Source organism: Xenopus laevis, chromosome 9_10L, assembly GCF_017654675.1.
Source record: "Xenopus laevis strain J_2021 chromosome 9_10L, Xenopus_laevis_v10.1, whole genome shotgun sequence".
Classification (NCBI taxonomy): Eukaryota; Metazoa; Chordata; class Amphibia; order Anura; family Pipidae; genus Xenopus; species Xenopus laevis.
Window position 1 is genome coordinate 50,090,455 of NC_054387.1, and position 14,664 is coordinate 50,105,118.

At 39.6% G+C, this 14,664-nt stretch overlaps 1 protein-coding gene across 3 annotated transcripts in view; it reads right to left on the reverse strand.

The window, feature by feature from the left end:
- Positions 1-395: 395 nt before the first annotated feature.
- The window catches only part of myocd.L (myocardin L homeolog), a 36,277-nt gene continuing 22,008 nt past the window's right edge, over positions 396-14,664 (reverse strand). For 2 of the 3 annotated variants that reach the window (XM_041575727.1, XM_041575726.1), the window contains 9 exons: positions 13,785-13,963; positions 9,887-10,006; positions 9,512-9,759; positions 8,375-8,516; positions 6,886-7,833; positions 4,472-4,585; positions 3,890-4,012; positions 3,410-3,467; positions 396-3,076 (listed from right to left, as the gene is read on the reverse strand). In XM_041575727.1, coding sequence (XP_041431661.1) covers positions 2,535-3,076; positions 3,410-3,467; positions 3,890-4,012; positions 4,472-4,585; positions 6,886-7,833; positions 8,375-8,516; positions 9,512-9,759; positions 9,887-10,006; positions 13,785-13,963 — 2,474 coding nt within the window. In that variant the 3' untranslated portion in view covers positions 396-2,534. 3 annotated transcript variants of the gene reach the window in all.

A 14,664-nucleotide genomic window follows, 5' to 3' on the forward strand; every position in this document is an offset into this window, starting at 1 on the left:
TTAAAATATTTTTTTATTTAAAAATGGAATTTGTTTTTCTCACAAAAAGGCAAAAATACTTTACACAATTTTTGTAACATGTACTCCCCAAATTTATAAAATGATTTTTTTATATCATTTGTACAGTTTGTCGAGTGTTAAGAAAATTCATTATGTGGAGAAGATGATTTATTAAGGCACCATGTCTTGCAGTATTTGATAATCCCTTCTCAATAGCCGCTCCCTTAGCTATTGCCAGTAAATATTTTTTTCTCCACAAAATAGTAAATACCCAGCAATAGCCAAAATTACTTTTTTCCCCCCACAAAATCAAAATGATATTGTAATTAAAATAAAGTTAAAATTAAAAATGACATATATAGCTCCACCTTTTGGGTTAAATGTTTATGGTGAAGCATATTTAATATCTAGGTCAGGTCATTAATTAAGCTTGTGCTGTCTTCCACCTTAATTTGAAATAATAGGGTTACAAATTTATGTTAACGTTCCCCTGACACAGACTGATAAGAACTTTGATAAATATACCCCATTGACTTGAAGACTGCATAACAAAGAGTGAAGTTAGAGATCGGCACAGTCCTCTAGAATTAAATTCCGCCACTCTCCATTCATTTTTTATGGGATTTTGAAAGGCGTATTTATCAAAGGATGAACTTTCACTTTCACCCATTGATAAATACTTTTTAAAAATGCCATCAAGTCTATGGGGGGCCACTTTGACACCATATACTTTTCATAGCAACTATTTCACAAGATAAAACATGAAGGAGCACTAGTGATTCTGGGAATCTTTCAACAGTACTTGTTATGTTATTGGTGGGCCAATATATTTGGGGACAAACCATTTTTTGTCAACTCATCAAAGGATATAGTATTTCTGATGTAAAATCCAAAGCAATCCATAACGCCGTAATCAAGGCTTACTAATTATGGTTGGCATAAAGTGCTACTCTGAGTCTGCCTGGAATGAGTTCTAAGTTTTTTTTCTCGTAAAAATAAAACTTTATTTATATAAAACATTACAAAATGAGTGAAACTTTCCTATACTAACAGTGCAGTGTGGACATTATTATTATTATTTTTTTTTTACAGTTTTACATAAATAGGTGAGCTAGCTATTCCTTACTATGTACAGCATGCAGCGAATGGGCTCTTGGCAATGGCAGCGAAGCCTTGGCTGGTATCGATGTATACCATGGTTTAGTAATAACAAGAAAAACTTCCAAAAGTAACTATGTACAATGGGTATAATACAACTGGGTGCAGAACTGTTTCTTTACAATTTTATATCCTGATGTAAATGATAAACATCAGCAACAAGCGCCAGAATCTAGTGTTGTTTTTCCAGTAAAATAATTACAATATATTCCAATGTAGTCAATTACCCCATTAAAAAAAACACCCAGGGGTGAGATTTGTAAAGTACAGTACAAGTGCAGCAGGGTTCAGCCTACTGTACATACATACACTTATTATTCTATACAGGAAGATGAGCAGATATAAACCAGTATATACATACATACACTCCCATTTTCCCATGTACCGTAGGTGTGGAGGGTAACGTTGCCCTGAAGTTCATTAATAATTATGGCCATTAGCCATTAATATCATATTCGTATGTTGGGGTGACCATTGTTTAATGTTACCGAATTTTAGATTAAGATGGGTTTTAATTTTGGGAATAAAACGTCATAAAGTTTAATGGCATTTAATGACTTATTTTTTCTCCAGCCAGAAAGGGTTGGACTTACCAGAAGACTTCCTGGTGGGTCCAGTGGACCCAGTCTAGGACAGTTCAGCCAACCCTTATTATCACCATGGACTTGTATAAAACCTACACCATGTTGGCACTATATCATATTGTTGTGAGATTGGGCTCAGAATTTCAGGTTTCCTGGTAGGCCCTAGGAGACCCATTTTAATACTGCTAGATGATAAGTGAAAAAGACATGGCTACAATTCTTGGCACATCAGTACTTGGTCTTATGGGTTTTACCCTTTCCAACTTTCTAGTCCCAGGATGGGCAGACTGGCACTGGACAAAAGCAAAGGTTTTTTTTACAGTGTAATATTATTAATTATGGGAAAGCTCTGGGGGAGTCTTTCTCTATGGAATCCATTTTATTCATAGTGGTTTCTTTAACACCTGTTATATCAAAATAGCAAAACAAGTCTATATGAATGAGAAGATATCCCCAAATTAAACTGAAAAGTGTGTTATGTTGAAAGGAACTGTAATTATGCATTTGTTCCATTTGCCGGTATGGTAAAACATAAAATGATATTTCCAAAAGTATCAATATATATCCCTTATAATACAGTTTTGGGCATCCACTTTGGCACACATTCCTTTGTGTGGAAGCAAAAACCATGAAGACATCAGAAAACATGTAAGTGAGGAAAGGTTAAAAAAACATCAGTCTTTAGTTATTGCAACTGTTGGCCAGTCTTTGGATGGGGTTTACTTTGTCATGTTTGAGGGTTTCGTTTTGCATTGATGTCAATGGTTAATCTTAAGTCTTCATTTGAGTCTTTTACCAGTGCTCTAGATGAAGATCCATGGCAGTGTTTAAATTGAGATCAGTAACATCTAGGAAGTCGGTGTTGAAGATACTTGGACCTGTAGTCGTGAGCGAACTCAAACAAGTAGCTGAGCTTGGAGGTGTCAAATCTAACCACTCCATAGTCTCCCAAGGAGATTCTGTGAAACTCACATGTTGTAAGGCTGTACCTTCTGCAGATGATGGGGACATTTGTGTCTCCATGGAAGAAAGAGAAGCGTCTAAGTTTTCTCGAGAAGGAAGAATTTCCTCAGTCGACTTTCCTGAAAATCCACTCAACACGTTTTCAAACTGAGGATCGTCATTACCGATTTTAAGCAGTCGCAGTTCGCTGGTCCTCCCCAAGGGGCTGTGGGAGTTTAGTAAGACTTCAAGATGGCCATCGCCATGGCTTGAGCAGTTGTCGTAGGGAAGGTGAACATTTGAAGTCGATGGGTTTGAGTTTGCAGATGGCACATTCAACTGATGATGCTTTTGAGCACAAGACCGATCATCTTTGGCATTTGCAGGAATTTCTAGGACAAAAAAAGCAAGTATATGACAGATTACCAACCAATGCCATTGATTGCCTTTTGTGGCATGGTTACTCCTTGAGCAACTTTTTGAATTTTTTTTTGCCAACTCAGTTCCATATACAGATTTGGGGAATCTCTATGATACGCAGCATGAATAATACAATTATAGAATTAGTGACCCCAAAAAGTGATACATTGAGACATATAAAACATGGCTCCTATTGTTCTTTACCCTCCCATGGACAACAACCCATTTCAGAGTTATAGTTTACTACAAATGGCTTCAATTTGGAATATGTGTGTGCTATATTTTATTTCCATTTGATTTCTTACCTCCACTCTCAATTAGGACATCGAGAAGCTCATCCATCTGTTGACTTCTTGTAATTTGCTGAAAAATAAGTACATGACATTTAGCGTTTATGTTTCAAACTATCAGTCTACATGCACCTTACAGTAACTCAGAGTTTGGCCATTTTGGAAATGCACTCAGTAGACCAAGCCGAATATCTTCGAAGTAACACAATGAGGGATGGCTTAGAACCTTAATGTTCAGTGTTCTATGACAGTCCAAGATGCATATCTCCCATCTAAAAACTCTCTCCAGTGAGAGTTGGAGTTCTCAACCATTTCCCAAGATATCTGACCCAAGTTGATCTTTAGGAATTTCTCACCACCAAAGTAAATGAAAGGTAGCACTCCCATATCCAAATCTGACAGGATGCACCATTCCATAAATATGGTAGGAATCACTACTCAGTGTTACTCTAATTTTAGATTCCATCATTGGATCCCATGGTGATGGGCTTTTACCTGTCTGACTGCATCCTCATACGTGGGCGGCTGCTTTAAAACAGTTGAGACTGCTTTAGTGAAATTCTGAAAAGGAACTGAAAGCTTTGGACCATTTTGGGGCGGTGGCTGTAAAACAGTCATCTGTACGGGAACACAAGTGAGATATTTTGTATATTAATTAAAAGCCAGAAAAATGCCCCATTGATAATCAATTGATTGTTCCATCAAACAAAGGTGAATATGAAACCTGTTGTATGAGGGAAAGGTTGTGTGTGTACAGCAGTCACCCTCAGATCTGGAGGAATGATATTCTTAGTGAAAATTTTGTTTTAAACATTTAATGGAGCTTTTTCATTTTATTTCAAGGATTTACAAACTAACTCAGCTCCTAACATCACCATGGAGACATCCAAATGAGGATCTTGCCCTATTGGGAAGCCATCTTTAAATTAAAAAAGTTCAAAGTTTCCACATTATCAGATTGGGCATGTTTTATGACCTAAAATGTATGGGTAAGTGATGCCTTAGCCTCTTTTTAGCCCCTCCACCCATATACACTAGAAGATATAGCTATAATATGGCGGATGCATTGAGTCATACCTTTGGGCTTTTCGGTGGGGCAGTCTCCTTGTTTCCTTTTTTCTCAATCTGTTCATTGTATGATATTGGAAGGTTATTTTGATTTGGGGGAAAGTGATTCGTGCTCCCAGCAGCCTGCACGTGGAAAGGATATTATTTAAGGATTTATCATATACTGAAACCTATATGTATAAACATAAATATGGAGAAGGGGTATCTTTACAAACAGGATATACTTTGCCATTAAAATATTGTCTTGCCTCACACTGAACTACTTAAAAAAAAAACAAGATTCCTAAAAATTCAGGTATTTCTTTACCACACCCCTCCACACATGGCCACACCCTCTATTCCAACCAGGTCATGCCCCCTCTGCAGCCAGGCCACGCCCCAGTGGACTGCATCAGAGGAATCATGTGACACATCATTGGATTTTAATAAAAGGGGTCCATTGAGAGTGTAAATTACTGACAGCAGGGGAGTGGACTGTTACTGCCGGTGACCGGGTAAGGAATAACTCCTAGAAAATGTGGGTTAGTTAACATGTCTATGAATATCCTATTAATGCCAACAAGAAGCAATTTTGCTTATGGGGATCTCCATCCCATAAATAGACATCTAATAAAAATGTATTTCAATGTAGCAAGTGTAGCTAGTCAAAGCCATCCCAGGTAATAAACACATGCAATTCTTTTTATTAATTATGCTAATCAAATGCAAATAGAATCTGTTTAGTGGACCCCTGGAATTTATAATTAGGGTTTTATCTTTGTACCTAAGGGCATGTGTGAGAAAAGGGACTGATTTTCAAGCTTTGAGATGATTCCCAGAAATAAGGCCGGCTAACTTTAGCAAAGCTTTGCAGTTTGCTAGTAGAAGGGCATTATTATTTTAAGAGCCAGAACCAGAGAACAGAAAGTGATAAACAAATACTGCTTTCAGTTATAATAACATTTACAAATAAAATCCTTGGAAAATGTCTTAAAGTGTCAGTTTTCTTTCAATAACTTACAGTAAATGCACTTCTAATGTCATCTGCTTATAGACATTTAAATATACAGCATATCAAAATAAAATACAATCACAAAGGCTTAGTTCAGCATGTTATCTAACATTTATATTACAAAAATATTTTGTATTACAAAATTGAGCTCCTTTTATGGGTTGCATATGATTAATAAGACCCCAACAGAGCATATGTATTTTTGGTAGGTGGCATTTGGGGTGAATTCTTATTTTTTTCACTGGGTTACCCCAATGTTTCTACATATCTGTAACGTTGTTTTGAGCTAAGGGGGCCCAGACTGAAGGTCAGTTAGGGTGAGATTTGGGGTGAGTGCTTATTTGTGCCATGGGTACCCCTGGAATTATAGCAGGGTGACACCCTAATGTTTCTATATATCTGCAACCTTGTTATGAGCTAAGGGGGCCCAGCCTGAAGACCAGTTAGGGTGAGATTTAGGGTGCGTGTTTATTTGTGCCTTGGGTACCCCTGGAACTATAGCAGGGTGACTGTTACCCCAATGTTTCTATATATCTGTAACCTTGTTATTAGCTAAAGGGCCCAGTCTGAAGGTCAGTTAGGGTGTGATTTGGGGTGAGTGCTTATTTGTGCCCTGGTACCCCCTGAAACTATAGCAGGGTAACTGTTACCCCAATATTTCTATATATCTATAACCTTGTTGGGCTTCAGGTACAGCCTGAGGCCCAGTTACGATATGGGGTGAGTGCACATAAAGATGCACAGTTATTTTATCTTTAATGTCTGTGACATAGGTAGAAAAACTGGGACCAATCACACAACCAATATTTTTGTTCTCTGAATAAACTGGTCGCTGTGATGCCACAATTTTTACACAGTGATACAAACATTTAGATAAGTGAGAGCATTACAATGAACAGATGCCATTCTCGCAGACAGACTAAACAGAATAGGTGCACTAAATAAATTGTAATGCTTGAAAACAGAATGTTCTAACAGGAAAATATGTGCTGTAGCCATAACAGTGATGTGCCCAATGTTTCCTTCTAAATAAAAAATTGACCTTTCCCGAGGAGCTGACAGTTTATATTGCAGCATATTTGGGGTCTGACCTCAGCCATTGCAATCAGCTGGGTGAAGAGACAACGAGACAACAAATTCCTGTTCTAGAAGGGGGATATGCAGAGTCAAAGACTGTAATGTAATGTGCTCAGAGGGAAGTTTCACTTATTTTGTTTTCTGATGTAAAGCTTTATGCAAAACAAAGGCAATACTGTGCTATTTCTGAAACAATATGGCAACTCATAATCAAATATGTGCTCTTTGGATCTTCATACCAGAGCTATAAGCTCCACAATGATTTCCTTAATTTAAGAAAGAAACTAGCAACTGTGATAAATAAGCATTTAGCCAGGGCTTGGCCTGTATTTAAAAGGCCAGCTTGCTCTCTTACCTGAGCTGGATGAAGGCGGTTGTTAACATTCGGGGAACCACTATGCCTGTCTCCTTGTGAGTTGGGGGATACTGACACCAGATAGTGGTTATTGGGTGAAGGTGGCAGACTTATGTGCTGGGGGCTGTTAGTAGTTCCCATTGGTGAGTGTTGCGGAGAACACTGAGGACTCAAAAAAGTGGATGACATGATTGAGTTTTGGGTTGATGCGTCCATGCATTGATTGTTGACCAGACAAGTAATGGGCTGTGCCCTGCCCACACCTAGTTTTTCAGTTACGTTATTTACTTGTACTTTCAACGCCATCTGCTTTGCGGCAAACGGGCAACTCGATACATCTTCCTGTTTGATGGGTACCCCAAAAAAGTGTTGAGATGCAAGTTGTTTGTCTTGAGGGTCAACCTTTCGCTTCTGAAGCTGAAGCCTTAACTCTTCCACCTGTCTCTGTTCATGTCTGAGCTTCCAAGTCAACTCGTTGATGACTTTCTGTTTCTCTACCAACATTTTGTCCTTTTCGGCATCAATTCCTTCCAGTTCTACTTGGTAAGTTCCACTGTTCATGCTATTCATGAGGCTTTCCTCAGCACTTAGGTGAATTGGGGAAGGGTGCAAACCAAACTGTGGAGAAGACATTGGTCCGTCACTGAAAGTATCTGGTAAGGATCCACTAACAGAAAAATCAGATGATGCAGGAGATATGGGTGGGGTGGAACTGGTGCTACCAAACTGATAGAATCCATTTGATAACATGCCTGCAGAAGCATGAGATTGGTAGCCTGAGAGAGTGCCATTTGGTGTAACTGGAAAAGTCACTGTTGTAATTTCACCGTAGGTTGGAACTGTGTTACCGCTACATTCTTGGAAGGGTCGTAATCTTTCCATCAATGAGGTCTTTGTACCAGACACAGGTAGACCTCTTATTCTTAACTGCTGCCTTAACTCAGAAACCTTTAAAAAAAAAAAAAAAAGAGGGGGTATTATCTGGTGGCTTGTTTTAAGAGGATGCCTATCTGCTCTCCTAGATACCCCTTTAAGCCCAGCTTGCAGGTCAGTTAGGGTGATATTTGGAGTTACATTTTTTCTACAGATGTAACATTGTTGCAAGTTATAGGGAAACTTGAACCAAAGGTTAGACAGCCAAGAGGGACTTGAAATAAAAAGTCTGTCAACCACTGCCTTTGAGATACTAGTAATTTATTGAATTAAACACCTTTTTTGCCAGTCAAGAGTCGTGCTTAGGACAAAAAGATATAATAGTATCCTATATCTCGGATGGGAGTGGAACAGACAGTAATTATCATATTGTATTGTTCAGTTTGGAGCCTCATTCGTAAAGAGCTTCAAGTAATTCCAATCCCCCTTATGCACCTATTCTCAAAGTAGCATGAACATTGTTTGGTGTTTGCCCTTAAAACAATATGCCTTGTCTGATCTATTATGTCAAGACATGAGCATCAAACAAATCAGAATAATTCCACTGTAAACTTACTTTTAAATCATCTAGATTTGAAGGCAACAGCCCTGCTTTCATAGAGACATTGGCTTGACCAGAAAACGTGGTTTTCACTGGAGACAAGGAGGGACTGTTGACAGATGATGTGTTGGAATTCCTAATCAGATCATTTGGAAGCCTATAAAATATAAAACCAAGATAGATTCTTGACCAGAGCCCTAAAAACCAAAAACATTTAACCAGATGATCTTATCAGGGCCAGATTTACATAGAGGGCGCCCCTAGGCCCCCTGCCGTTTGTCGCCCCACCCTCTCCCCTTTATACGTGCAAATTTTCATCATCGGGACAGGAGCAATGGGGATTGCCGCACGGGAAATGAAAAAAAATGATTTTATCCCCAGTGTTTTTTAACCAATGTGGGTGTGGTTGTGCCGCATGCTGCCCTCTAAAATCCTGCCACCCTAGGCCCCGGTGTGGCCTTTCCACAAATCTGGGCCTGGACTAGGTGATTGTTTAAAAAATAACACCTCCAACTTGGAATTTTAATACTGTCCATCTCCTGATAACTAAATTATGTTTCCCAATGGGCTTTAGGTTTTTCAGTTAATATTTAAACTTTTATGCACATGGAGTTTTTGGGCAAATATTTAGGTGGAGCAAATGCTTGGATTGAGGGTTTAAGAATCAAGTCCCAAAGGGTTTGGGACAACCCCTATTGCCTGAAACAACCATCTAGGTGCAGTGCTCCATGCCATAACTAAAAATAAACTAAATTAAAAACTTTCCAGACTAAAATGCACAAAATTAAAAGCTCTCATATGTGCCTCTACCATGTCATTTTGTTCAACAAAACTTGCATCAAGAAAGTTACCATAATCTGGTATGCAGGGTTTACTTTCCTTAGATATATTAGGCCAGAGGTCCCCTAATTCTGGGGCTTGACCTTTGAGTGTCTGAAGCACTGAGAGGACTCAATGTCAAAGTCAATAAGGATGATATATGGGTAACTATTACTGAAGCAATATCTGGACTAAGAGGGTCTTGACCAAATGTTGGAGAGCAAGGGAAGGGAAGGAACAGTAGAAAATCTATCTGAGATGTCTGTCTGAATTGTCTTGTTCTTAACAGAGTTGTTTTACTTTGGTTCTTTATGTCCCTAGACAGGATCTTACTTGAGCTGGGAGTGGTGCATCCCTGTATAGCCGAAATGTTGCTGCTGCTGTTGTTGACTCAAGATCTGAAGCTGGAGAAACAATTGCTGTTGCTGAAGGAGCCTTGCATAAGCTGAGTCCATAGGCGGTGGGGACTTTTCTGCCTTCTGGTCAGGTGGAATGTATTGGTGATATTTCAGTTTTTTCACTTTTGGTTTGATATCCTTTGTTTTTTTGTGTCTGTTCTTTACATCTATGGGTGATTTCGACTAATAAAGAAAAAAACAGGCACTTAACCATAATCCCTATATAGAGATTGCATTGGGCGTTAATACCCAGTTTATATTCATGCCCTGGAACCCTTTCCCCTGCCCTAAACCAGCCCTAGATTCCTACCTTAACTGCCGCACTTGCGGACATAGATGGAGACAGCTGGCTTTCAGAGTGCAGTGAACAGGAGTGACTCTGGATAGAGCTTCCATCTTGGGCATCGCTATCATGCTCTTGGGAATGGTTCTGAAAAGCAGAAAAATAAAAATCACCTATTTCAATGACCCCCCCAGAAACCGCACAGTGAGTGAGACAATTTCCGAGTACTCTCCAGGCATGAGAGCTGGATTACTATCAGGAAAAGCTAAACACAGAGCAGAATTTAAGCTTGTGATTTATGCTGCTGCTCTGCTGTGAAGCTCAGAGCGGCTTGGAATAAACATTAGGTTATCCAATATTGCTGAAAATCGTTAGCGTGCGTCAGAGCCGTCATTTCTTTACATACATCGTCCCTGGCAAAAGCCCCTGTGTCTCGTTTAAAAAAACGATGTGTCTGAAATTGTATATTTGATTCTCGGTCCAAAAAGAAACCAGCCTAAGGAAATAAATAGGGCCTGTCAGTTGCAATATATCACAGGAAGGCACTGTACCAAAGCTGCAGCTACTGCACTGGAAGCCTTACACCAGCAAGGGAATAACTGTTTCCTCCAAATGAAAATTCAGTAAAATATTATTCAGATGTGAAAATTCCATCTTTTTTAGGGCACTGCTACACAGGTATTCACAGGTATTGGATGTTGTCTTTGTACTTCACAAGGGTTTGGGTTGTGTATCATGTCAGCTGATTTTGTTGGGCAGGTGGGTATAACTATGATTGGTTGGAAGAGGGCACAGCTTCCTTAGTCTGGAGCATCATTCCATGCCCAGTGCCAAAACCTAGGCAAGATGCCCACTGTGCAAAGGAAGTTTTAGCACCATAGAACACTCAGGTGGCTGTAATTCCTCTATTATTTAATGTAAAATGACACTGTTATATATTAATAGACTTTCCTGTGGGGTAATGGTATAAAACGGAATAAAATGTTAACCTTTTGTAGTAACTCATAGCAACCAATTAGCAGGCAGCATTTAAATTGTACATGCTTAGGTGCTATACATTACCACACCTGGTGCAAATACAGTACTTTCCTTCTTTCCTTCATTCTGTTTCCTCCTTTTCTATCTTTGTTGTCTTCTATCTTCCCTTGCCTCTTTTGTTCCTTCCTTCTTTTCCCTCCCTTCCCTTTTCTTTCCCTTTCTTTTACCTTCCTCCCTCTTTCCTCGCCTTTATCTTCTGTAATTCCTTTCTCCTTCTCCCATACATTATCTCTCTTTTACTTCCACCCCTTCCACTTTTTCCTTCTTTTTAATTTTTTTCTCTCTTACCTTCATTCCTTCATTTTACCTCTTTTATTTGTTTTCCTTCTTTTGCCACTTTCCTTACTTTCTTCCATTTCCCTTCCTTTCTTTGCTCCCCTTCCTTACCTAATTACCCTCCTTCCTTCCAACAATGATATGAATACAAATCAACTTATAAATTCCATGCTTCTGCTGCCATCTTGTTCTTCTGTCCCCATCTTTTCCTAAAGCTGCCATTTAGTTCTGCCATTTTGTCCTGCTATCCTGTTAGCCCCATTCTTTCTACAGAGACTGTTGCATTGCGGCATATCGGGCTTTCAACTTAAAGCCACGGATCAGTTAAGTAGGGATGAACCAGAGCTTAAGGAATGAATGAAGATGGAAATGACATCAGCCCTGCCTGCTCCTAAATCTATTCCCCAGTAAATTCAGTTCCTCACAGTGAAATCTCCACAAGCTGTGAATATGATTGGGAAACCAACATGACAGAGGGCAGAGTTCTCCCTCGTCTGGAATATGACACAGTGCCCAAGATTTGTCCTTTGCGCAGACTGAAAAATATGCTTAATATATAGCTTAGCTGCCAGACGCCCCCCCACAGGGCATTTCATTTTCATGAGGCTCAATACATGATTATAAGAATCCTGCCAGATTACTGTTAGCATCCAGATTTTACATTTGTTAAACAGCCATAACCATTTAACTGTGTCTGTTATTAACTGCAAGAGGTACAGAAACAGCTGACACTGGCTCCAATTATTCAAAAGAAAAGAAAAAGATAGTAAGAGCCCCCGTACTCTCAAATGAATTAACTAACTTATCTAAATTATATAGTGAACCAATGAGTTGATAATTATAAAGTGCTTGTGCTAATAAAAAAGATTTGCTTGATTGATTAAAGCCTTTTGATAGGCTTTAAATAAATAACAAAACGACAAGTTCAGAGAAGCATAAAGTTGCTTTTTCTGTATATTAAAAATAGCCAGTACCAACTTGTTGATTTATATACTTAATCTATAAGCAATAGATTCAAGATTCCAATAAATTATAAAGTGCAAGTGCTCAACCGTTACTCAGTTGCCGACTGGGTGTGGTTCAAAATAATTAATTTATGCAAGTGCTAGTGCATTATAAAATCACAAGGTAATTCATTAATAATATAGTTTAACGAAAAAGGAACCAGGACCAACATTCAAGGAAAGTTGAGTAGGAAAAGGAAAATAGTGTAGAGGTGGAGAAGTCCCAAAGAAACTGCTGCCTATTATTTTCTAAGCCCTGGGACCCCACACAGGGAGAAAGTAGTACACTGAGGACTGTGGTCTCGTATATTACATGCCCTATCTCTTAAAGAGCTAAAATCTAAAAAAACACAAATCCACCAGTGCCATATGAACAACAGAGATTGAAGAAATTGAATGCGGTTCCCTGGACCAGACTATGAGTACCCTTTCACTGGCTCAAATTAGTACACTTTGGGCCTAGGAAGGACTGACCCATAAACATGTCACTGACATTAGTACACTTTGGGCCTAGGAAGGACTGACCCATAAACATGTCACTGACATTAGTACACTTTGGGCCTAGGAGGGACTGACCCATAAACATGTCACTGACATTAGTACACTTTGGGTCTAGGAAGGACTGACCCATAAACATGTCACTGACATTAGTACACTTTGGGCCTAGGAAGGACTGACCCATAAACATGTCACTGACATTAGTACACTTTGGGTCTAGGAAGGACTGACCCATAAACATGTCACTGACAAGTAGCTCACACAGAAGATATATGGAAGTCACATGACTGTAGGCAGAGTTGGCAGTTGGTACCAGTCAGTGCTTTGTGTGTGAAAGTGGGACTGCTCCGTATAGGAATAAAGCATAATGGATGGGCTTCATGGTTCCACTATCAGATTTTCGTATGTGCCGCTGCAGATCTCCCTGCTGTTGCACTGGTTAGAAATCTGATACTGGAGACATGATTTTCTGCCTGAGAGCCATAACCGCTGTATGCATGAGTGTGTGGTACCCTTGCTGTAGCCGAGAAGCCTCTGAGACCAATTTTGCTTTATTAGCCCTGTGCAATTAGACATACCAAGCAAACAATGCCTTGGCTGCCTGCCCTAAGTACTTGGAAAATCAGACTCACTAGTGCCAAGTACACTGTGTAAGATTTGCAGGCTGGCAAGCCAAAGATCTGTTATTCTGGGGGTTTGCAATCATCCAAACTACATAACATTGTACCACAATATTCTGTGTAATACCCAACTCCGATATTCCAAGAGATTCAATTAATTTCAGTGGCTTTCTAGGCAAAATGTGTTTTCCTTCATAATCATTCTCTACCTCCACACATCACTGAATTCCTGTTTACTGGACTTTGTTGGCTTTTTATTAAGATAGCTAGAATCTCAGCCATAAAGCAGGACAGGACTGCTGCTTACAATGGGTATCATATCAGATAGGATCTGTGTCACTGTGCAAAGCACTGAAAAATCCCAAAGGACCTCTGTTTAGCTAATGACTGGGTTGAGGAAATCTTTGACCAATATGCCAATATACTTTTTTGATGCAATGTTGTCTATCCTTGTAGCTTCCCAAAAAAAGAAAGCCTGACTGATCTTACCTGTGTTAGACCTGAGTGAAGGGAGTTGAGGGTCTCCAAATCTTTGGTCTCCTGGAAAGAGGCTTTATTGAGCACCGGGGAGTTCTCGCTTGGCTCCTTTTCTGGAGACAGACCATCATTGCTGCTGTCCTCTTCAAAAGCAAAGGCATCCACAGATTTGGAGAAGTTGACCTGATTTCCTTCATAAATCAGAGAAACAGCGATATGTTACTTTATGATTTGTGGCAGCAAGTAAAACAAAGAAGCTACTGCAGGTATGGTAGGGCAAGATGGAGACAGTAGGGCAAGATGGAGACAGTAGGACAAGATGGAAACAGTATGGCAAGATGGAGACAATAGGGCAAGATGGAGACAGTAGGGCAAGGTAGAGACAGGGAAAGATGGAGATAGTAGGGCAAGATGGAGACAGTAGGACAAGATGGAGACAGTAGGACAAGATGGAGACAGTAGGGCAAGGTGGAGAAGGGGAAAGATGGAGACAGTAGGGCAAGATGGAGACAGTAGGACAAGATGGAGACAGTAGGACTAGATGGAAACAGTAGGACTAGATGGAAACAGTAGGACAAGATGGAGACAGTAGGGCAAAGATGGAGACAGTAGGGCATGGTGGAGGCAGTAGGTCAAGATGGAGACAGTAGGGCAAAATAGTGACACTAGGACAGGATGGAAAATGTGGTACAAAGTATATACATTCCAGCCTACAGCCTTTTAGTTGTTCTGGCTGTCCTAGGTACTAGTAGTTCTAGTTCTGCAACATCTTCACAGCCACAGCCTTTATTTATACAAACAATGATAAAAACCCAAATGAAACACAGCCATGCAGAAGGAACACTAGTACACAGAAACTTTGGTTAAGTGCGAATCCATATGACCCATCAGA